This window comes from Tachypleus tridentatus, chromosome 2 (assembly GCF_004210375.1).
Source record: "Tachypleus tridentatus isolate NWPU-2018 chromosome 2, ASM421037v1, whole genome shotgun sequence".
Taxonomy (NCBI): domain Eukaryota; kingdom Metazoa; phylum Arthropoda; class Merostomata; order Xiphosura; family Limulidae; genus Tachypleus; species Tachypleus tridentatus.
Window position 1 is genome coordinate 141,383,218 of NC_134826.1, and position 26,690 is coordinate 141,409,907.

A 26,690-nucleotide genomic window follows, 5' to 3' on the forward strand; every position below is an offset into this window, starting at 1 on the left:
TTAGCTGATATAGTAACTTCCAGGTTGTATTTTCTAATTTTCGTTGCATTATACATTAATTTCCAGACACATTTGTCTTTTTTTTTTTTTGTTTATTCAAGTATTAACTTCTACATAACTTGGTAATTTTTGTTTGGTTCAGGTATTAACTCTTCGTTTAATTAATAGATTTTGTTTAGTCATACTATAGCATTTAACCTGGTTGTGATAGTACCTGATATTTGGTCAAAGTGTGGTTCTCTATAGATAGTCACAGTAGCTACCTCTTCAGAAAGGGACCTCAGTGGTGCTCCACTACTTAAACTGTGATAATACTCGGGATTTCGTTTAAAGTGTTATCAGCAGGTCATGGTTACCGCTGTATGTTTGTAAATCAGTGATGTCGAGAAACCCACTTGTAGAGAAATATGTAACCTGACGATGAACAAAGGTCGAAACGTTGTTCGCTCTTCTACATAAAATATTTTCTCAACCCAAACGAGTCGTTTTTGCATATATATTGTATAACGCTACGTATTAGAGTCAATTGGTTTTAAAAATTAATTTAAACTTTAGGCATTTTAATATATAATATATAATACAGCTACCAAGAACAAATGTTGTTGTTTTTTAACAAATCATGTAAAATATATTTTAATTTTAAAGTATATCGAGTGAAATAAACAAGCCCAGAAGTTATCAGAAATAATAACTGTATTTCATCGTTTATCACTAACACAGCGATTAACGTCGTATCACCTGATCCGAAAGATTTTCTTGTCAAATCTATACTTCCTCGAGACCGTATGACACATTTTGTAGCATTGCTTCATGTTTCTATTAATTCAATCACTAAGATTTCTGCGACATAAACTACATGTAGCGAACAGTTTCTTTCTTATCTCACATAAAAATGAAAACGTCAGCGGAAGATAACAGACATGTAAACATAAAATTGTCAAGAAGACGATATAGAAGACAAAACTCGTGGTAACAAATAAACAGCAGGGAATGACTGCGCACAAGTAGCCAATCATGTAGCTTTGTGCTTAGTCATAAAACAAAGATCTTTGAGCAAACAATTTTATCTTAATGTATAAGATAATTACTTTTAAATAGTTAAAGGATTTTTAAATGAATATTTGATTTCCAAAACATCAGACTCAACTTCACAAGTCAGGCGAAGAGATCCAGATCTGGTTGGTGGCAAAATTGTGAAACAATCCATCCATCGACTAGTCACCTTGAAGATGTCATTTCACGGTCAATGACACAACTAAATAAAACAGCTCTCAAACAATCCATCTATCGATTGGTATTCTTGACGATACCATTTCAAAATCAATGACAGTTTTATAAAGCAACTCTGAGACCATTCATCCATCAGTTGGTAACCCTTAAGATGTTTCAAGGCCAATTGCACAACTATATAAAACAGCTCTAAAACAACTCATCCATCGGCTGGCAGCCTTGACGATGCCATTTCGAGGCCAATGACACAACTGTGATAACCTTGACAAGTCGTTTAAAAAACCAAAATTTCCTTGTATAATATATTTATGTGATAATTCACCCATTTTATTATACCTTATTAAAATTATGCATATTTATTTTCAGAGTTATTAACCTAAAAATTATTATAAGGTCCTGATGCACTTAATAACTGGGCCAAACACATTGTGAATTCCTTTGAACACTTGAGGCAAGACCACGAAAAAACTTGCCACAAGAATAATTAGGATACAATTACCAGAAATGGTTGGTTAACAAATCAGGATATTCTTATGTTTAAGATGTTAGAACCGAATTCTCATCCATGGCTGATTCAAAACTAGACGATTGACTGAAAACACATCGCGAACTTTACAACGGTAAACTAGTGATGATAAACAAACTTCTAGAGATATCTATTGTGGGTATGTGAGAGAAACCTGAAACTGAAATACATGTAAAGTTGTTCAACTTTTTTGCAAGAGTGACAACCATAAAGATGTTTATGGTTTTAGTTTCTATTAATTGTGTGAGTTTCTATGGGTTTAGTTTCTATTAATTGTGTGAGTTTCTATGGGTTTAGTTTCTATTAATTGTGTGAGTTTCTATGGGTTTAGTTTCTATTAATTGTGTGAGTTTCTATGGGTTTAGTTTCTATTAATTGTGTGAGTTTCTATGGGTTTAGTTTCTATTAATGTGTGAGTTTCTATGGGTTTAGTTTCTATTAATTGTGTGAGTTTCTATGGGTTTAGTTTCTATTAATTGTGTGAGTTTCTATGGGTTTAGTTTCTATTAATTGTGTGAGTTTCTATGGGTTTAGTTTCTATTAATTGTGTGAGTTTCTATGGGTTTAGTTTCTATTAATTGTGTGAGTTTCTATGGGTTTAGTTTCTATTAATTGTGTGAGTTTCTATGGGTTTAGTTTCTATTAATTGTGTGAGTTTCTATGGGTTTAGTTTCTATTAATTGTGTGAGTTTCTATGGGTTTAGTTTCTATTAATTGTGTGAGTTTCTATGGGTTTAGTTTCTATTAATTGTGTGAGTTTCTATGGGTTTAGTTTCTATTAATTGTGTGAGTTTCTATGGGTTTAGTTTCTATTAATTGTGTGAGTTTCTATGGGTTTAGTTTCTATTAATTGTGTGAGTTTCTATGGGTTTAGTTTCTATTAATTGTGTGAGTTTCTATGGTTTTAGTTTCTATTAATTGTGTGAGTTTCTATGGGTTTAGTTTCTATTAATTGTGTGAGTTTCTTTAAGCTTATTACTATATGCACTCACTGTACGTGATCTGAATTCCAATTGACTTCCCTGTGTGCTTGTGCACACATCTATTGCAAATCTACATCTGGGATTAACAACCTATTGTCTTTGATTGTTTACTTGTTTTTTTACGCTTTGAAGTCAGTAGATCTGTACAATTAAAATTCACAACCTTTAAATGGTGACCCATGAAACAAAATATTTAATTTTTGTTTAATACTCAGAGTTATCCATGTAGATGTTTGGTTTGTGACTAATTTCGCGCAAAGCTACACGAGGACTATCTGCGCTAGCCGTCCCTAATTTAGCAGTGTAAGACTAGAGGGAAGGCAGCTAGTCATCACCACCCACCGCTAACTCTTGGGCTACTCTTTTACAACTGACTGTCCCATTATAACATCCGCCACGGCTGAAAGGGCGAACATGTTTGGTGTGATGGGAATTCGAACCCGCAACCCTCGGATTATGAGTCGAGTGCCTTAGCCACATGGCTATGCTGGGTCTGAAGAAAAGATAGAAGTTAAAACATGCGAATAGACAAGCGGTTTAGGGGAAAGCAACACGGTTTCGTAATCTACACCTTTGTATCGCAATATGGCGCTCTGCAATGGACACTTTATAATGTCTGATTTGCGAAATATATTTTAAAAAGAAAGTAAAGTCCTTAAACATCCTCTTATCTAGTGAAGTTAGGAGTGGTGGCGTATTATGTTTAATTACGATTATATCATTAAATCAATATTTACCAGAAAAACATCAAAGGCAAACGTAAAACTCTGTATGTGAAGTTAATCTAATTTTAGGGTTAACATCGTAATTATCCTTGTTAAAACATTCTTAACATTTCTTTATTTAAAATATTCGTATTTAGTTTTCGTTCAATTTTAATAAATCAACCAAAAGTCACCCATTGAGAAGCAGGTCACATGTGATTAACAATTTCTGATACACGTGCTTTGCAAGTGGTCCCGGCATGGCCAGGTGGGTTAAAGCGTTGGACTCGTAATCTGAGGATTGTGGGTTCGAATCCTGATCGCACTAAACATGTTCGTCCTTTCATTCGTGTGGGCGTTATAATGTTTCGGTCAGTTCCACTATTCGTTGACAAAAGAGTAGTCCAAGAGTTGGCGGTGAGTGGTGATGACTAGCTGCCTTCCCTCTGGTCTTACACTGCTAAAATATGGACGGCTAGCTCGTGTAGCTTAGCGCGAAATTAAAACAAACAAACAAACAAGCTTTGCGAATCTCGTCTGCAATTTGCCTTTCAATGAAATTGTTTTAATTAAGGTGCCTCCCTATAATTATTTGAAAACTTACACTAATTAGATGTGTATGCTTTAGTGGTTTTAATTAACATCAACCTTTCACAAGAGAAAAGACACTTTACTAACTATGATTGGCAGATAAGTGTAGCTGTGCTAATATATATATACACACACACACACATTAATGCTTTAAGTTATCGGTAATTTGATCTAACGGCTGGGACGTGTTTAAGTCGTGAGTGATAATTTGTTGACGGCGTCGAAACTAACGCTGAGACGTAAGCCTTTTTTTTTTTTTTTTACCGCAGCATTGACTCGCTTCTACAGATCTTGGTCAACCAGTTTCAATGTTGACTAACACTTCACAGAGCTGTGTTACGACTAACGTATAACACAACCTGTGTTTGAGAATCGAGTTGAGAAAAAAAAAACCGAAACGAATACTTTATCTCTACGTAAGCACATGAAATGTTATGTAATTTAATATAAACAGTATTTTTTTATATTTGTTATTTGTATCCACAATGGTGTACTTCCATTGTAACTCTAAAGTAACTCTAAAGTTCCTGTTTCGATACTTGTGATGGGTTCTACATAAATAGCTTATTGTGTAGCTTTGTGTTTAACAGAAACTAAACTAATCACAATGGAATCACGCGCACTAAGCTGTCAAGTCTTAAGTTAAAACAACCGACCAATGGAAAAGCATCCTGTGAGTAATTACACCAACTGAATAGCGGAAACAGGTATCACAGGTGTATCATCAACACCCACCGCCCTCACAGTTGTAAATGATGGGCTATTTGTTTGTAAAAGTATTATAAATTTTAAAATCTTAAATGACTTCATTTTTCCTTTATTTTACTGTGTTGCTCACGCGTAATAATTAATATTATGTACGCTCCATTGTTCTACACATTTTAATTAATATGTCGTACCATCTTTCTACACATTTTTATTTGGTGTAAGCTAATTGGTTAAGCACAATCATATTATCTATAAATAATTTTATGAAACTATAATATAAATTTGACTACATTGTATTTAACACGTTTTCATTTATATTTATAAATAAGTTTTTTCGGACATATTCACAAATGAGGTATATTTAAAAAAGAATGCAGCGTAGATATTAACTTTGGTTATTTCAAGACGTGTCTTCTCTTACAAGCGAAACACGGCCATATAAAACATAATAAAAAATAAAATAATTTTTTACCCATCTACTGCTTTTTAGCTGCTTCACTGAAAAAAATAGTGTTTATTAGGTAATTAAAAATATATTCACGCATCATCAGCCATGAATATAATGAGTATGCTGTGGTTATAAACTCTTCTGACTAGATTATGAATGTAGTGTTAAAGCCTAACTGTGTTTCAACACAAATATTAGTGGTTAGAGTCCTTTTAGACCAGTTTGTAAAAGTCGATTACACCATGACAACTATTGTTTGTTTACTGTGTTGTTATGATTATTTTTGTTTGCGGTAACACACCAGAGGTGTTTTTTAGCACTGATCAAACCTCAAACCTTCCTCCCCATAGTTATGATGACCTGCCACAGTTCGTTTATCAGTATGAGGTCAACGTCTCCTGATCCCTTCGGTGATTTCTAACACAGAGAGGAAATTGGTCTGCACTAGCTTACATGTTATGTCCACATATATCAGAAATTTGTTTTTTACGTGACATGGCCAGGTGGTTATGGTGTTCGCCTCGCAATCTGAGGGCAGTGGGTTCGAATCCCCGTCACAAAAAGCATGTTCGCCCTTTGAGCCGTAGGGACATTATAAAGTAACGGTCAGTCCCAGTGTTCATTGGTAAAAGAGTAGCCCAAGATTTGGCAGCAGGTGGCAATGACTAGCTGTCTTCCCTCTAGTCTTACACTGCTAAACTAGAGACGGCTAGCGCAGATAGTCCTAGTGTAGTTTTGCGCGAAATTCAAAACAAATTAAGTGATATATTTTTACTTTATTTAATTACTAACTGTTATTATTTTTTTTCACAAGTTTCCAATCAAAATAAGAAAGTCGGATTGCGTCTTGACTAAATCCTAAACTACAGGTCAAACAAAAGCACGTATAGCCTGGTATCAACAACCCAATATATTTTATTGTACAAACAGAACAATATAATCCAAGTTAAATACCATATTCTGAAATTAAATATAATTTTAATAGAAATGAATAATAATATTAATTTTTAAACTTCAGTCATTGTGATAAAAGGCTTAATTAAATAATTCAGACGCTTCTTTAAAAAAAAACAATTATTATTACTTCAAGTCAGCTTGTTTGCTTAATATTAATTTAGGCTTAGGTTGGTTGTTTTATTTGCCACCTTCTCTGATGTGACGTCATAATACGTAAAGAGCAGGGCTAATTAAATTATTTCACGAAAATCATAACTTGCTTGTTACAATCTGATACTTAAACTTTATAGCAAGTCAAAATGTGTCATCTGATATGCTGTTTTAAAATAAAACCTCAAGGTTGTATGATATACAAATAAAGAGTTATTTGTACACAGGTTTCGATTACATGATGTGTGCTAACCCTAGTACTTATGATGAATCAATATATTTCTCCAGACGTTTTTATGGCCCTGCGTGACCAGGTGGTAATCTGAGGGTCGTGGATCCGAATCCCCGCTGCACCAAACATGCTTGCCCTTTCAGCCGTGGGGGCGTTATAATGTTACAGTCAATCCCACTATTCGTTGGTAAAAGAGTAGCCCAAGAGTTAGCGGTGGGTGGTGATGACTAGCTGCCTTGCCTCTAGTCTTACACTGCAAAATTAGGGACGGCTAGCGCAGATAACCCTGGTGTAGCTTTGCGCGAAATTAAAAAAAAAACCAACTTAAGTTATGATATAGTTTCGTGTTCGGCTATTAATAACAGTTTAGTATCATCTTTGTTTGCTCTACTGCTAGAGTATCGAACAGAAATAAATAGTACGTCTATTCTGTATTGGCGAAAGATATGTTCGAAAGTCAATGAGTAGGCCTATTCGTCGCATACATAAGTTCTTAGTTTCATAGGCAAACATTTATTTTAAAATCCCTCTCTTCCTTTGCATGAGAATAGTTTTATTTCCTCTTTAGGTTTTCCTTTTTCACTGTTTTATTTACCTCTCTTCCGATAAGTGTGGACTTTAACGTGCATCACTTATGATATTGTAGTTATTACCCAGTCAAAGTATAATTTTTATAGCATTCGATATTATTCGTTTATGGAGCCATAAACTAGAAAATCGGACCTGCTTTATGCAGTCACCTGTCACTGTTTTTTAATTTTTTCCCAAAATGTTCAATAGTTCTCTGACATCAAATGCTAATAGAAAAACAAAACTTTGATATATGAAAAAAATTATTATATTATGGTATTCTTTTTGTTCAAAAATTGTCTTTTTCGCTTTCAATTCAAACTTTATTCCCATAGGTAACAAATTAATAAGCTTAATTAAAATTTTAATGGTTCTTCTCGCATATTAAGAAAGTCCTTGTCTACTTTTTACGTGTTATCCTTCTGTGTTCTTAGAGGCATTATTTAATTGAATAAAAATGTATTCAATGTAACACTGCTATAAATATAAAAAGGATGGTTAAGTTTCATTGGCTGTCGACCCCGCCCCCCCAAAAAAAAACAAACAAACAGAAAAGACCCAGGTGAGTACTTTATCTCTCGTTTTTCATGCGTATTTTTATATTTTATTAATGAAATAACTAAAAGGAATAAATTAGATACTAAGTGGATTATATTAGGTAAAATAAAAGAATAATGATAACAACTTTTCGCGAGCAGTTAGTAAGTTGTATAATATGTCGAGTGATTTATAACCTTGGTTTGTTTTTAATTTTGTGCAAAGCTACACGAGGGTTATCTGTGCTAGCCGTCTCTAGTTTAGCAGTGTAAGACTAGAGGGAAGGCAGCTAATCATTACCACCCACCGCCAACTCTTTGGCTACTCGGCAATCCCACAGAATAGTGGGATTGACCGTCACATTATAACACCTCACGGCTGAAAGGGCGAACATGTTTGGTGTGACAGGGATTCGAATCCGCGATCCTCACTTAACGAGTCGAGCACCCATACCACCTGGTCATACCGAGCCTATTTATAACCTATGTGGAAGGATTATTAGTTAGACATAGTTTAAAGAGCGATAAAACAGTAAATTTAAGTAAACACAGATGCATGCTATTACGAACTTTAAGTTAGCTATTTAAAATAAACAAGTGGAATTTAATCTTACAATATCAAGTGATTTTAGAGAGAAAGAAAATATAATTTGAATTAATTTCCTGTTCTTTATGGTATTTACGAGGTCGGTCATACTGACCTGATATGTAAAGTTAAGGCGAGAAAATAACAGAATAAATAAAACGTTTTACTGAGAAAAATGTTTGAAATTTATTTAGGAGGTTTTAGAGATTAGAAACATGAAATTTGATAATTTTAGAAGAAGAAAAATATTTTTAATCTTAACATGCAAATGATTTTGAGCAGGCAACTGTGATTTCATATTTCCAGAGAGAAATTTTTAATAAAACGTTTAATTACAAATCTGAATTCTTATCCTACAAAAGACTTATAATGTTTACTTAAAGTTTGAGAAATTTCGTGAGGATAGATAAAACGTATTAGAAACTATAGGATTACAACTATAAAGGTTAATTTTGGGTCACGAATTAAAACGAAAAACTATATCTTTACAATTATAGTATGATATATGTACTGTAATTTGTCAGAGCTTCCAGTTCAGAATTACTGGTCCTTTTCTTATCCACTAGAACACGAAAGACAAGATATGCACATTTGCTTCAGTAGGAAACACGCAGTATTTTATTGGAAAATTATTGTTAACAACGTTCAAGCATTAAATAACATATACATAGGAAGGGGCGTAGTTTACTTGTGAAATGTATAATATATTTACTTATAAGAATAAAACGGAAGACGTGAATTGAATATAAACTGAGTCACGATGACATCACCAAGAAAATGACATTTGAAAATCTTTCGTTTTAAACAACCCACAGCCGAAACTTATAATAAGACTGACGTATTTTGTAATTAATTGTTTATATACGAGCAAAAATCCAATCTTTCAGCAATAACATTATTAACAAAATTTTTACTTTTTCTTGTTCCTGGACAGAAAGTGTTATTTCCCAATTGTTTATGCCTAAAGTAAATGGAAAAGACCTATTTTTATCTTCAAACTTTGCTTTTGTGATCTGGGAGCGTATAACGAAAACATTATGGGAGACTATATTTGGGGGCTGATAGGTGAAAGTGATTTACATTACAGTCACAAATCTCGAAACACTACTCACTTCTAAACACTTTTGTATAACTTTAGTATAAATACATGTAAATCTTGATTCATATTTTGTTTTATTCTGACCTTATGTAAATGAAAATGTGCTAATTTGCCTGTTTTTACATAGAAAATAGGTTAATTTCTAAATTTCATTATCCAGGTCACAAAATCAAAGTTTAAAGGGAATAATGGCCATTTTCTGTACTTTTACAACATAAGCAATTATGAAATAACACATACTATCCAGGAACAAAATTTGTGTTACATAGTGTAATCAGAAGTGTGAAAATATACCCATGATAAGAATACATTACCATTTTAAAGGAATTACCCATATTACCGTGTAATATCATATCTACTTTCTTGATTTCATTTATTTGTTATAAATCACCAAACTACATCGCTGGTATCGAAACCGAATGTTTAACACTATAACTTCGCATATTTATTGCTGAACCATCTGAAACACTCGCTGTGTTTTTATTTTGGTAGTGTAAACCCGTTTATTTCTCTATGCGACACCTGGTCGTTTAGTTCAGTTTTGGCACGACATGGCCAGGTGGGTTAAGGCGTTCGACTCGTAATCTGAGAGTCGCGGGTTCGAATCCTCGTCGCACCAAACATGCTCGCCCCTTCAGCGGTAGGGCGTTATAATGTGTCAGTCAATCCCACTATTCGTTGGTAAAAGAGTAGCTCAAGAGTTGGCGGTGGGTGGTGATGACTAGCTGCCTTCCCTCTAATCTTAAACTGCTAAATTAGTGAGGGCTAGTGCAGATAGCCCTCGAGTAGCTTTGAGCGAAATTTAAAAACAAATAATCGAAAGCGCTGGGGCCTTTAGGGTATTTGTCTTCAAGAGCAGTAAGTACATTTACAGTTTTTGATGACAGTATGTAAAGTTATTGGGTGTATAATCTTGGTTGCTTTTGACCTAGAGCTAACACAATATTTGTTAAATTTTCATCCAAAGCGTCCCTGCTTTTGAACGAGCTCTGTTGATCTAACAGCGTATGTGCGACTTTAAGTCATTAGTTTAACGTATATATTTTTCTTACGACTAGCAGATGACACTTCGTTTTATCACCAGATTATTGTAGATCAATTCGTGTCCTTATTTAAAAGGATGATGCTGAGAGGGAACACCTTTTCTCTTGTTAACAGAAATAAAAAAAGGAAAACTCTGACTTCATACACTAAATTACGGAAGAAAAACATATTTTTAAAGAACAAAGTGTAAAACAGTGTATGGTCATTTTTAATTATCCAAAACGTAGAAAGACTAGGTTTGGGGTCATAGTAGTGTTATAAAGGTTTTTTTTTCGGATATTCGCGTGAAGCTACATGAAGCTTAGCTGAGATAGTCGCCCTGACTTTTGAGTTGAGAAATTAGAAGAAGAGAAGCTATTGGTCAAACGTCAATACCTGGGAACGTCCAATCAAAATAGTGGGATTTGACCATCACTCTTTTGAAACACCCACGTCTCCACAGCACGGACCACGATATTGTACTTGTTGCAGCGGCAACTGAAAGTTTATCCTTGTGTTTTGGCGCTCTAACCACTAAGCGCTTCCAGACTCCTGTCTCAGAGTTAAGAACAGAAGGAGTGTGTGTCTGTATGGATCAATCTCCTGCTGTATTGTTATATATTTGACTTTCATCACAGCATAAAATGAAAGAAAACAATATTTAATTGTAAATAAATAAATTTTACTGGACCTGATATGTATTTCAGAGTATTGTACACGTAAATAAATAGAGAAATAGGCAAGTCCTTACAGTATAGACATAAACAGAAGGGTATGTAGTTCTCTATAACATGGATTGAAATAAATATATCGGTTGATAAATCTTTCTCATTACAAAACAAATCCTTACAGTGTAGACATAAACAGAGGGTATGTTGCTCTCTATAACATGGACTGAAATAAATATATGGGTTGATAAATCTTTCTCATTACAAAACAAATCCTTACACTGTAGACATAAACAGACGGGTATGTAGCTCTCTATAACATGGACTGAAATAAATATATGGGTTGATAAATCTTTCTCATTACAAAACAAATCCTTACACTGTAGACATAAACAGACGGGTATGTAGCTCTCTACAACATGGACTGAAATAAATATATGGGTTGATAAATCTTTCTCAATACAAAACAAATCCTTACAGTGTAGACATAAACAGACGGGTATGTAGCTCTCTACAACATGGATTGAAATAAATATATCGGTTGATAAATCTTTCTCAATACAAAACAAATCCTTACAGTATAGACATAAACAGACGGGTATGTAGCTCTCTATAACATGGATTGAAATAAATATATGGGTTGATAAATCTTTCTCAATACAAAACAAATCCTTACAGTATAGACATAAACAGACGGGTATGTAGCTCTCTATAACATGGATTGAAATAAATATATGGGTTGATAAATCTTTCTCAATACAAAACAAATCCTTACAGTATAGACATAAACAGACGGGTATGTAGCTCTCTATAACATGAACTGAAATAAATATATCGGTTGATAAATCTTTCTCAATACAAAACCTGAAACGTCATATCCTTACGCTGTTTTAGTGTATTAAAGGTTTTATAGACAAAACCAAATAGACAAGTATCTACATATTCAAAATATGAAGAATGATACATACATGTAAGTTGGTAAATTTCTACAGTAAACAGGTAAGTAAATCTTTACCATACAGACAAGTAAGTAGACGGGTGAGTAGGTCTTTACCATACAGACAAGTAAGTAGACGGGTTAGTAGGTCTTTACCATATACGTAAGTAAGTAGACGGGTTAGTAGGTCTTTACCATATACGTAAGTAAGTAGACGGGTTAGTAGGTCTTTACCATATACATAAGTAAGTAGACGGGTTAGTAGGTCTTTACCATATACATAAGTAAGTAGACGGGTTAGCAGGTCTTTACCATATACATAAGTAAGTAGACGGATTAGTAGGTCGTTACCATATTCATAAGTAAGTAGACGGGTTAGTAGGTCTTTACCATATTCATAAGTAAGTAGACGGGTTAGTAGGTCTTTACCATATACATAAGTAAGTAGACGGGTTAGTAGGTCTTTATCCTATACATAAGTAAGTAGAAGGGCTAGTAGGTCTTTACCATATACATAAGTAAGTAGACGGAATAGTAGGTCTTTACCATATACATAAGTAAGTAGACGGGTTAGTAGGTCTTTACCATATACATAAGTAAGTAGACGGGTTAGTAGGTCTTTACCATATACGTAAGTAAGTGAGACGGGTTAGTAGGTCTTTACCATATCACGTAAGTAAGTAGATCGGGTTAGTAGGTCTTTACCATATACACGTAAGTAAGTAGACGGGTTAGTAGGTCTTTACCATATACGTAAGTAAGTAGACGGGTTAGTAGGTCTTTACCATATACGTAAGTAAGTAGACGGGTTAGTAGGTCTCACCATATACATAAGTAAGTAGACGGGTTAGTAGGTCTTTACCATATACATAAGTAAGTAGACGGGTTAGCAGGTCTTTACCATATACATAAGTAAGTAGACGGGTTAGTAGGCCGTTACCATATTCATAAGTAAGTAGACGGGTTAGTAGGTCTTTACCATATTCATAAGTAAGTAGACGGGTTAGTAGGTCTTTACCATATACATAAGTAAGTAGACGGGTGAGTAGGTCTTTACCATATACGTAAGTAAGCAGACGGGTGAGTAGGTCTTTACCATATACGTAAGTAAGTAGACGGGTGAGTAGGTCTTTACCATATACGTAAGTAAGTAGACGGGTGAGTAGGTCTTTACCATATACGTAAGTAAGTAGACGGGTGAGTAGGTCTTTACCATATACGTAAGTAAGTAGACGGGTGAGTAGGTCTTTCACCATATACGTAAGTAAGTAGACGGGTGAGTAGGTCTTTACCATATACATATGCAAGTAAGTAGACGGGTGAGTAGGTCTTTACCATATACATAAGTAAGTAGACGGGTTAGTAGGTCTTTTCCATATACATAAGTAAGTAGACGGGTTAGTAGGTCTTCACCATATACATAAGTAAGTATACGGGTTAGCAGGTCTTCACCATATACATAAGTAAGTATACGGGTTAGCAGGTCTTTACCATATACATAAGTAAGTAGACGGGTTAGTAGGTCTTTACCATATACATAAGTAAGTAGACGGGTGAGTAGGTCTTTACCATATACATAAGTAAGTAGACGGGTTAGTAGGTCTTCACCATATACATAAGTAAGTATACGGGTTAGCAGGTCTTCACCATATACATAAGTAAGTATACGGGTTAGCAGGTCTTTACCATATACATAAGTAAGTAGACGGGTTAGTAGGTCTTTACCATATACATAAGTAAGTAGACGGGTTAGTAGGTCTTTACCATATACATAAGTAAGTAGACGGGTTAGTAGGTCTTTACCATATACATAAGTAAGTAGACGGGTGAGTAGGTCTTTACCATATACATAAGTATGTAGACGGGTGAGTAGGTCTTTACCATATACATAAGTATGTAGACGGGTGAGTAGGTCTTTACCATATACATAAGTAAGTAGACGGGTGAGTAGGTCTTTTCCATATACATAAGTAAGTAGACGGGTTAGTAGGTCTTCACCATATACATAAGTAAGTCGACGGGTTAGTAGGTCTTTACCATATACATAAGTAAGTAGACTTGTTAGTAGGTCTTTACCATACAGACAAGTAAGTAGGTCTCTTCACTATGTCGACAAACATGTAGACAAGTAAGTAGGTCTTTACTTACTGTACTTGATGAAGGACGCTACCGCGAAACGTCATTCTTTCTTTAAATAAAACTTGGTGATTGTTTAACCAGGTATTTGATTTTGATATTCTGGTATTCAGTGTGGTTTCAACCACACTTTGTTTTCTATTATTCTAACGTTTTCTATTATTCAAACAAGCTACATCAACTGAAACTATTCCCAGGGTACAGGCTGTAATGTGGGATATAAAATGTTCCCTAGGTTTTGAAGGTGAGGATACACCGTCTATCAGTGTTCACCTCCGTTCGCCAGTCTCACATAAAGAAATTAAAATAATGTAACCATTCCAAATCACCCTTTACTGTGTGCAGTCAGGTAGCTGATCTCCAAAGAAAAGAGAAAGAAGGAAAATTACATAAATATAATAATAATATCGTACTACAATTTAGGGTTAAGTAAGGTAAAGAAACTTACCTCTTGAAGTTAGCATTCCAGCCCTATTATGGCAGAAAGACATTTAACTGTCAGCCAAGTGAACGAATTATACTATTATGAAGGGTCCCAACTAAACTAACTAGTTTAAATTATACTAGTATGAAGTGTCCTAAATAAACTAACTAGTTTAAATTATACTAGTATGAAGGGTCCTAACTAAACCAACTAGTTTAAATTATACTAGTATGAAGGGTCCTAACTAAACCAACTAGTTTAAATTATACTAGTATGAAGGGTCCTAACTAAACTAACTAGTTTAAATTATACTAGTAGGAAGTGTCCTAACTAAACTAACTAGTTTAAATTATACTAGTATGAAGGGTCCTAACTAAACTAACTAATTTAAATTATACTATTATGAAGGGTCCCAACTAAACTGACTAGTTTAAATTATACTAGTAGGAAGTGTCCTAACTAAACTAACTAGTTTAAATTATACTAGTATGAAGGGTCCTAACTAAACTAACTAGTTTAAATTATACTAGTATGAAGGATCCTAACTAAACTGACTAGTTTAAATTATACTAGTATGAAGGATCCTAACTAAACTAACTATTTTAAATTATACTAGTATGAAGGTCCCTAACTAAACTAAGTAGTTTAAATTATACTAGTATGAAGGGCCCTAACTAAACTAAGTAGTTTAAATTATACTAGTATGAAGGTCCCTAACTAAACTAAGTAGTTTAAATTATACTAGTATGAAGGATCCTAACTAAACTAACTATTTTAAATTATACTAGTGTGAAGGTCCCTAACTAAACTAAGTAGTTTAAATTCCAATAAAAACTCATTAGCTTTACTGGAACTATTAATTTTCATACTACAAACAAACCTTTATAGGTGGTAGTGTTTATCCGCATAAAGTAGTGCCAAATTGTTAAATGACCTTATTTACAACTAAAATAGTTATTAGAAACTTGTAATAAAATTTCTTTACTTAATACGTTCTTATGTGTATTTTTACAAGATAGTTAGTTTCTGGTTTAACATGTATTTGGAGGTCGAGTATCTATTTCTTCAAATGACTGTTTCGGAGATGTCTGTGTACATGCAGTGTATGTGTGTTTTTGTCTGAATGGATATAAGAAACTGATAAACCTTTTATGTTGCTAATGATGTGTTTTAGGTCATTCGTCATTAAAGTCGTAAGTTTTCACCCAACTCAACAGTAAAATTCACTTCAGGAACTGAATATCACATGATATAGGGTGTAACGTTACTTCTAGAAGCTCATTATGTATCTTATCAGGTTTCAATTTGAAACCGAGGAAAAAAAAACGTTTTGGATGAAAAAAATTAAAAAATAATTATGATCCATCTTCCCATAAAAAAGGACATAACATCTCGTTACGAGGAAGAAAACAACTGTTTCAAGGGTGGAATTTTACCTCATTAGGATGAATAATGTTATTAGGACAATAAGATATTGACTGTAGGGATAAGGCACGGCCAGGTGGGTTAAGACGTTCGACTCGTAATCTCAGGGTCGCGGGTTCGAATTCCTGTCACGCCAAACATGCTCGCCTTTTCAGCCGTGGGGGCGTTATAATGTGACGGTCAATCCCTCTACTCGTTGGTAAAAGAGTAGCCCAAGAGTTGGCGGTGGGTGGTGATGACTACTTATTTTCTCTGTGGTCTTACATTGCTAAATTAGGGACGGTTAGCGCACTTAGACCCCGTGCAACGTTGCTTGAAATTCGAAACAACCTCTAAAAATCTACTCGAAGTGAAGCTAAGCCTAAACTCACGACATTAGACATCAAAATATTATACCGTTTGTCTTAACGTCTCTTGTTGACAATTACCAGTACAAGGTTTTAGATGCTAAGTTATTGAATATTAGGTTAAGAAAAAACATCAGAAGTTTTAGTTGAGTAAGAAGAGTTGTAGAGTTGAAGTCTTTCAACTATTCATTAACTGCCGAGAATTAAATATACCGATAAATTATTTTAAATTAACAATTAACTAGGGTTAATTTCTTTTTATTTTCAGCGCAGGTATGTTTGTTTTTTGAATTTCGCGCAAAGTTACACGACGGCTATCTGTGCTAGCCGTCCCTAATTTAGCAGTGTAAGACAAGAGGGAAGGCAGCTAGTCATCACCGCCACCACCAAGTCTTTTACCAATGAATAGTGGGATTGACCGTAGCATTATAACTCCCCGACAGTTGAAAGGGCGACAACGTTTGGTGCGACCGAGATTCGAACCCGCGACCCTCAGATTATAAGTCGAAAGCTTTAACTCACCTGGCCATGCCGGGGCCTATTTAGCCTAGGTAATTTAATCCTGGATTTTAGCGTTGTAAGTCCTTAAACTTATCACTGACACAGTAACGAGTTAGTGTGTGTGTGAGTTTTTTCTTATAGCAAAGCTACGTTGGACTATCTGCTGAGTTCACCGAGGAGAATCGAACACCTGATTTTTTGCGCTGTATTATGATAAATCCGTAGACTTACCGCTGTATCAGCGGGGGACAAAAGTTACTGTAAAACGTATCTGTTTTACTAGTAAGTAATAGTGTCACTATTATTCCCTAGTATGTTTTAGTTTTAGGTTAAGATTTGAATTGGAAAATAGCTTAGATTTAGTTAAACATCTATCCATTGGGTAGATGTATTGGTAACAGAAAATAACAATGGGCAATCTTTAATATTGATAGAGGTGGTTCAGTGATAAGTCGGTTATAGGTTTGTTTGTTTTTGCATTTCGCGCAAAGCTATATGAGGGTTATCTGCCCCCTAGCCGTCCCTAATTTGGGAGTGTAAGACTAGATGGAAAGCAGGTAGTGATTACAACCCACCGTCTACTCTCGGGCTACTCTTTTACCAACCAATAGCGGAATTCACCATCACACTGTGACAGCCCCAGACTGAAAGATAGAGCATGTTTGGTGTGATAGGGACTCGAACCCCCGACCCTCAAATAACGAGTCAAGCGCCTTAACCACTTGCCCATTCCAGGATCAGGTATCATATCTGCCTGTATTGGGTTAGGTTTGAAATTTGTTTTCCTGACTGAAACTTTATGAACGCTGTAGAGGTCGATCATGTCATGATAAACAATAGCTACGTTTAGGGAAGTTCACGCTATTAAGGGGGAAAATAGCAGATTAGGTGAATGAAGAAAGAAAATGGATCCTATAGGGTTAAGGGTGCTATGGGAGAGAATAAAAATAAAGAGTGCTGAGTTCAGAAATGGGTACAGAAATAAAACAGTTATTACAAATTTATTTGTTATTTATTAACGACCATGATTGTACAGTTAGGCCTAAATTCTTTCCTTTAACATTTGTATTATTTTTATCATTATACCTGTTAACGAGAGTAATCAAATTGTTAGTGAGATAATGAATACAGATGAAGTGAAGACCTGGATTTCAAAACAATAACAACCACTTGCTTCGATCAGGAATACTTCAAATTTAATGAGCAACTTCGAAGGTGCTTCGTAATGTCTTTACTGGCGAAACCATGGTTGTTAATAAATAAGGTTTTTTGCAAAACATACAATGTCTTAATCGTTTTCTCCGTAATAATGGAGTTTCACCAAGCACTTAGTATTTCAAGTATCAATTATACACAATAGTTAAGGTTTATAGACATGTTTAGCAAACACTAACGTGCCAGTCTCTGACAAATTTCAATCTCTGGCTGCTTGAAACGAGGAGCGAGGTGATCAGTGGATTTGATTTACCTAACGTCAAAATAGTTTTTAATTTTCTGCATAGCTACGTGAGAGCTATCTGTAATAGCCGTTCCTAATTCAACAGTGAAATAATAGAGGGAAGGTCACCACCAGCCACCAACTCTTGGGCTACCCTTTTACAAACGAATATTGGGAATTTCAGTCATATTATAACGTCCTTAACTGCTGTAAAGACGAGATTCAAACCCTTGAACCTTAACATCATGATCCTAGCTACTTAACCATCGGACCATGCCAAGCATGCAGAGCAGAGTGCACAGAAAGTTTAGGACTAGACTTTGTTCGTCATTTGATAAGGTTTGTTTTTTAATTTCGCGCAAAGCTACACGAGGGCTATCTGCGTTAGCCGTCCCTAATTCAGTAGTGTTAGACTAGAGGGAAGGCAGTTAGTCATCACCACCCACTGCTAACTCGTGGGCTATTCTTTAACCAAGTAATAGCGGGACTGACCGTTACATAACGCCCCACGATTGAAAGGGCGAGCATGTTTGGTGCGACGGTGATTCGAGCCCCCAACCCTCAGATCACGAGTCGAACGCCTTAACTCACCTGGCCATGCCGGGCCGCTAGTCAATATTCAAGATGATTAAATATATTCAGGTTACAATCAGAGGTTTCCAAGAGTAGAAATGTTTTAATTAATAGTTATTACTAATTATCTACTCAGACAGGTGGGGAAAAATATTGTATCATATGATGGTGGTTGTTTCTGGCAAGAATACTGACCCAGTTATTATGTATTTCTGATGAGAATACTGACCCAGGTATTATGTGTTTCTGATGAGAATACTGACCCAGTTATTATGTGTTTCTGATGAGAATACTGACCCAGTAATTATATGTTTCTATTGAGAATACTGACCCAGTTATTATGTGTTTCTGATGAGAATACTGACCCAGGTATTATGTGTTTCTGATGAGAATACTGACCCAGGTATTATGTGTTTCTGATGAGAATACTGACCCAGTATTATGTGTTTCAGATGAGAATACTGACCCAGTTATTATGTGTTTCTGATGAGAATACTGACCCAGTTATTATGTGTTTCTGATGAGAATACTGACCCAGTTATTATGTTTCTGATGAGAATACTGACCCAGTAATTATGTGTTTCTGATGAGAATACTGACCCAGTAATTATGTGTTTCTGATGAGAATACTGACCCAGTAATTATGTGTTTCTGATGAGAATACTGACCCAGTAATTATGTGTTTCTGATGAGAATACTGACCCAGTAATTATGTGTTTCTGATGAGAATACTGACCCAGTAATTATGTGTTTCTGATGAGAATACTGACCCAGTAATTATGTGTTTCTGATGAGAATACTGACCCAGTAATTTGTGTTTCTGATGAGAATACTGACCCAGTAATTGTGTGTTTCAGATGAGAATACTGACCCTGTAATTATATGTTTCTGATGAGAATGCTGACCCAGTAATTACGTGTTTCTGATGAGAATACTGACCCAGTAATTACGTGTTCCTGATGAGAATACTGACCTAGTAATTACATGTTTCTGATGAGAATACTGACCCAGTAATAACGTGTTTCTGATGAGAATACTGACTCAGTAATTACATATTTCTAATGAAAATACTGACCCAGTAATTATGTATAACGTTTAATTTAAACACACTAATTGTTATTGCGTAGAGTCGAAAAAAGATGTCAAGAGGGAAAATTCTCGAAGTGGTCCAGAATGATTTTGTATGCCAAAAGGTCAGATAGCCAATAATAGGATTTCATCTTATTGTAAATTTATAATGAAGATATTCTTGGAGACGTTGAAGTAAAGGAATATTTGGACAATAATAATTATTCAATATGAGACTTTATTACACTCCAGATAAAAACAAATACAAGTCAGTTTTGAATATCGTGTAAAGTTTTGATGTCCTTACATACAAAAGAACATTGGCTCACTGGAAACTATTCAAAAGAGAAACACTAGGTTTGTTTCAGCAATGTAATGGTTATGTTAAATGGATAGATTACGTATACGAGAGAGGTGTGTGAAGGTTACACGGGACAGGGGAAATATAGCTAAACTCTTCTGATTTCTTTAAGAGAGAGGTATGTGAAGGTTACACACGGGACATATAGGCTAAACTCTTCTGATTTCTTTAAGAGAGAGGTATGTGAAGGTTACACGCGGGACATATAGGCTAAACTTTTCTGATTTCTTTAAGAGAGAGGTATGTGAAGGTTACACGCGGAACATATAGGCTAAACTCTTCTGATTTCTTTAAGAGAGAGGTATGTGAAGGTTACACGCGGGACATATAGGCTAAACTCTTCTGATTTCTTTGTGCTGTATTCTGAAGTTAAAAATACGAAAATGTTAACGTTGTAAGAGATTCCAGCTAAGAGTTTCACAACAGAATGTTCAACTGTTGGTAATACTGGAAGCCACAACTTCAGAGTAAGATGACAACGGATGGTTTAAATTTGTAATCCTTTCTTGTGTAAGTATGCATAGACAGCCTCTTAGGATCAAACGGTTTCTTGTTCCTTGCATTTTTAGGTTCATTATTTTCCTTTGTTCAAACTGGACGAATCATTCTGAAATGAATGGAGAGCATTAGAAATAATACCAGAAGGTAGATTAATGTGATGTTCCGTTTGATGTCTTTTTTTTTCTCTGTTTATTATTGTATTCCTAGAGGCTAAACACGAGATATATTTTTGTATAATATCTTGAAAGAAAAGTAATTTAACTGTAAATATTTAAAGTGAATAATATTTTCAATGCTCTACTGTCAATAGCTTATAAAACAGTAACTGAGAACAGCATATTAGGTGCGAAGCTAACAGTCAACTGATTCTGTTTCTTGTTTCTGCAACGATTGGCCGTCTAGTTGGGAATGAAACTTTATATGTTATGGGAAACCCAAAATGTTTATTAATGCTATTTTAGTTGTCCCAGAAATACAGGTATCCTTCGTTATCTGATACTTTATATTTGTTGAGTGTTCCAGATGACCACGATCTTCGACAGGTTGAACAGCAGACCAACTCTCCCACTACTAAATTAAGAACGGCTATCGCAAAGAGCCTTTGTGTAGCTTGTTTCTGAATTTCGCGCAAAGCTACGCGAGGCTTATCTACGCTAGCCGTCCCTAATTTAGCAGTGTAAGACTAGAGGAAGGCAGCTAGTCATCACCATGCATCGCCAACTCTTGGATTGCTCTTTTACCAACGAATAGTGGGATTGACCGTAACTTATAACGCTCCCCCGACAAAATGACGTGTATGTTTGGTGCGATGGGGATTCGAACCCGAAACCCTCACATTACGAGTCGAACGCCTTAATCCACCTGCCATGCCTACCTTTGTGTAGCTTAACGCAAAATTCATACGAAACCAAATGGAATATTACATAAGAAAGTTGCAAATCCATAAACTACATTCGAGTTAACTGTTCGAAACTGTGTTAAATTTTTATGTTTATTAAAAATATAAAGCGTAATTGCCTCATGTTATTCAACGCCTCATGGTTTGAATTATAAACTTAATTAAACGAAATTTCGAGAAACTTGTTTATATAAATATAGATTATCCAATTGAAAAGCTTAATATTTAATCATAAGTTATATTTAAATTTAAATTTGGAAATGCTGAATGAGAAAAAAATAATATATATATTCGTTCATCAAAGAACGCCATCTTCCGAGTGACTTTATTAATCACTTGACGTTTAAAGGTCTGGTAAAAAAACTGCAAATAATATGGGGTAAATTTTCAATAAAATTTAAGTATTTTATATTTCGTACCGAGAGTGGACTGCTTTCAGTAACTCTGCCAATTTAATATGTTTTATTAGTATCTAGGTTTCAAGTTCACTCGCCTGAACCACTACGAGCGAAAGCATATGGAGAAATTTAGCTACACGTTTCTCTGCATTATGTAAACCATAAACTATGCAGTAACGAAAGCCATAGGTTGACTTAAAATCAATCAGAATAAAATTTCTGACTCAAGTTTCCTTGTAGAACCACGGAAAACGTCTGGTCGAAACTCTTGAGGCTTGACTCAATTATTCTCAGTTTAATGTTTCCAGTGATACATTTCTTTTGAAAAGAAAACGTGGCTGGTGAGAATATATATTAGAACTTCGATAATATTTTTCAAAATTTAAATGACGTGTAAATGTTACGCTTTATTAAATGCATTGCGCAAAATATTAACACATGCACACACACAAAATAGGTTTTTGTATACGAAGTTTTATAAATATAAATATATGCAGTATAATTGTAAGGGGTATATATATATATATATATGTATCTGTATTACATTTTCTTACCTTAATGTTTATGTCACACGACTTTTTATTTAATTTTTATATTTAGATTGCTGTGTCCTCCGAAAGAAACTGGTTTTTTAAGTGAACTTTTAAACTTGGAGCAAATTTATATTTATTAATTAATTAAGTTAGAATAATTAAATGAAGATAATTGTCACAGTTATCATTAGTTATGGAAGTGAGTTTTCAAAATAAAATCAATAAACCTCGTTAGATGTATACATTTTACTATTTAATGAAACGAAAAATTTTGTTTGAATTTCGCGAAAAGCTACACGAAGGCTATCTGCGTTAGCCGTCCCTAATTTAGCAGTGCAAGACTAGAGGGAAGGCAGCTAGTCATCACCACCCACCGCCAGCTCTTAGGCTATTCTTTTACTGACGAATTGTGGGATTGACTGTTATATTTTAACGCCCACGCGGCTGAAAGAGCGAGCATGTTTGGTGTGAAGGGTGTTAGAACTCGCGACCCTTAAATTACGAATCGAACGCCCTAACCATCTGCCTATGCCAGACTTAGAACGAAGAAGAACCATACAATAACACTGTCTCCCAGGTTGTATTACGTATTTACAAATTATTTTGATGTTGTTTTCAAAGGACACTGTACTAGACGGATAGCTTCGCAAATATAAACTAGTCGGGAAATTTAAGATGTGGGAAATATCCATATAGTATTTTTAGTCTAACACAAGACATGAACTTAGCGTCCAGGCCAGTGACTTCAAAGTTTTGTCAAAGCGATCCTTATTTCGTACTAGTCAATACCAACGCTGACTGCACTGCTTGGCCAGGTAGTTAAAGCACTCGACTCGTAATCTGAGGGTCGCGGGGTTCGAATCCCAGTCGCAAACATGCTTACCCTTTCAGCCGTGGGGGCGTTATAATTTAACAGTCAATCTCAACATTCGTTGGTAAAGAGTATTCCGAGAGGTAGCGGTGGGTGGTGATGACTAGCTGCCTTCCCTCTAGTCTTACATTGCTAAATTAGGGACGGCTGGCACAGATAGCCCTCGAGTAGCTTTGTGCGAAATTCAAAAACAAACAAACAATTTTTGATCGCCAGACTTTTATGTTTTATATTAATATCTGCTTACACTTAACTTGGATAATACCACGGTCACACATTAGCATTCATGTTATTTTGAAACCTAAAATGTCTAAGTCATTTTATGTTATCAAGTGTTTGCACTTTGCATAAAATTTTAAGTTTTTACTTGAGAAAAATCCTTTCGTTGATGGGTTACAGATGAAGGGAAGGTAACTCCAGTTCTTCTTAATTTAAAAAAACTTTTATTTTAATAAAATGGACACTTAATGATTCACCACTGGTTACTTGGAAATCCCTTTTTACTTATATTACAATTGTTTGTTATCATGGTATTTTAAGTTATTAAGTTTGCATCACCCTTAGTGGCACAGCGGTATATCTGTAAATTGTTTTTGTTTCTTTTTGAATAGTGGGATTGATTGTCACATTATAACGCCCCCACGGCTGAAAGGGCGAGCATGTTTGGTGCGACGGGATTCGAGCCCGCGACCCTCAGATTACATAGTCGAACGCCTTAACCCACCTGGCTATGCCGGGCCTTAAATCTAGTGTTGAAAATATATACGTATATATCAAGATACACAGTAGTGTGTCGTGTGGCTAAAACAACTTTTAGGACAGAGTGTGTTATCAACACGAATGTTTGGTTAGCAATTTTCCACCTTCTATAGCTCGGACTTTGGTAATCCAAATTGTTACATATTTTTGGTGGATATACTCTAGTAGATTCTTACTTTATGTACCAAACTGTAAGGCGATAAATTGAGAAATACACGAGATATATCCAATATTGATTGAATTTTTTTCCTATTGTTTTTATTTGCAACGAAAGTATGGAAACTTTATTTGAGAAATAAACATACTTAACTCTTATGAATTTTTTTTTTTTAAATTGCTACCCTGGTAAATCTTTACAACTTAAAATTTGGTGTCACATTTGGTGTAAATATATTTCACATTTGCAAAGTTATTGGACAAAAACATTCAAATCTGAACAAACTTTTTGCGCACGTCCACGCAAAAAAAATCATGCGAGCTATCGGTGTTTTACCACAGCTTCATCTCAGAGTAAAGTGAACCATTTTTAGTTTTTTGTCACTCTGATTACAGATGGTTTATTTAGAGCAGTAAATCTATAAAATGTAAGGTCGTATAGATACACAAGTATTAATTAGGCTAAGCAAACTAGATTAGCAGTTTCTAGCTCAAATTTTCCTATTAACGGGTAAACGGTTATTATTCGTCGGAGAATCGAGCCTCGAATATTAGAGTTGTAAGTCCATCCTTTTATTGCTATGTCACCAGGGTCTATGTCTTTTATAATTTGTGCTTAATTAGGTTATATAACATTATATCTAGTGAGAAATAGACTGAAAATGAATTGAAATTAACGTTTGTTGATACCAAACTAATTTAATAATCACATCCCGGTTAAAAGCAATAATTATAACTTATGCAATTAAGAAAACTTTCTCAAGTTGTTGTTATGCATCATGTCAGTAATTTAGCAACACTTTACCTTCGTGAGCCGCTCTATTCCCACGTGACAACAAGAGTGAAACTAACAAAGATGTAGTGTAGCCTTCTATTTCAATACCATCGTTTGAAATTTGGAAGGCGAAACGTCACGTGTGACAAACCAGAACGTATTATTTGTTTATTGTCGCTTTTACAGCTGCTATAAAAATGTGCTATGCTGTTACAGTAGGTAGATGGCAACTCATTGTGAAGGTTTCCTACTAAATTATACAAAGACGCTTCTCTTGAAAGCAATATGACGTTTAAGGTAATTCAGCCAATACTGTGTGGCTATACAATCTCAGTGTTAAGCGGCACTATATGAAACGTTTTGATAACAAGGTATAACCGTGTCTAATAAGATATACAGCACTCAATTAAAGCACTCCCTGCTAAGCTTCGGCTTATTTCGAAGAAACTTTGCACGTAAAGAGACAACCCTACTGTTAAGCATACCAACAAGTGAAAGGCAGCGGTGTTTAAAAATTGTAATTGTGTTGTGAGCAATAGATTCCTCAAGTCTCTCAATGTATTCCTTCATAGTTGTTATGTTGTGAGCAATGGATTCCTCAAGTCTCTCAATGTATTCCTTCAAAGTTGTTATGTTTGAGCAATGGATTCCTCAAGTCTCTCAATGTATTCCTTCAAAGTTGTTATGTTGTGAGCAATAGATTCCTCAAGTCTCTCAATGTATTCCTTCATAGTTGTTATGTTGTGAGCAATAGATTCCTCAAGTCTCTCCAGTAATAGCCATTCCTTCAAAGTTGTTATGTTGTGAGCAATGAATTCCTCAAGTCTCTCAGTATGTTGCTCACCAAGTTGTTATGTTGTTGAAGACAATGTAAGTTCCCTCAGGATCTCTCAATGTATTCCTTCATAGGATTGTTATGTTTTAGCTGAGGCAATAGATTCCTCAAGTCTCTCAATGTATTCACAGTTGTTGTATGTTTGTGGAGCAATAGATTCCTCAAGTCTCTCAATGTATTCCTTCATAGTTGTTATGTTTGTAAGCAATAGATTCCTCAAGTCTCTCAATGTATTCCCTTCACTTAGTTGTTATGTTTGTGAGCAGTAGATTCCTCAAGTCTCTCAATGTATTCCTTCATAGTTGTTATGTTGTGAGCAATAGATTCCTCAAGTCTCTCAATGTATTCCTTCATAGTTGTTATGTTTGAGCAATAGATTCCTCAAGTCTCAATGTATTCCTTCATAGTTGTTGTTGTGACCAATGGATTCCTCAAGTCTCAATGTATTCCTTCATAGTTGTTATGTTTGAGCAATAGATTCCTCAAGTCTCAATGTATTCCTTCATAGTTGCTATGTTGTGAGCAACAGAATCCTCAAGTCTCTCAATGTATTCCTTCATAGTTGTTATGTTTGAGCAATAGATTCCTCAAGTCTCTCAATGTATTCCTTCATAGTTGCTATGTTGTGAGCAATAGATTCCTCAAGTCTCTCAATGTATTCCTTCATAGTTGTTATTATAAAAGACCAAAATACCCAATATTAAACAAAGTGTTCAGGTATTAAGAAATATTGTAGTTTACCG

At 34.9% G+C, this 26,690-nt stretch overlaps 2 protein-coding genes across 2 annotated transcripts in view; one reads left to right on the forward strand and one right to left on the reverse strand.

The window, feature by feature from the left end:
* The window catches only part of LOC143245256 (GTPase-activating Rap/Ran-GAP domain-like protein 3), a 661,441-nt gene that overhangs the window by 158,095 nt on the left and 476,656 nt on the right, over positions 1-26,690 (forward strand). The gene's annotated exons all lie outside the window — the stretch shown is intronic.
* LOC143236974 (uncharacterized) overlaps positions 25,742-26,690 on the reverse strand; it is a 67,124-nt gene continuing 66,175 nt past the window's right edge. Inside the window, exon 13 of the mRNA XM_076475729.1 lies at positions 25,742-25,897. Coding sequence (XP_076331844.1) covers positions 25,742-25,897 — 156 coding nt within the window. The remainder of the gene's footprint in view (positions 25,898-26,690) is intronic.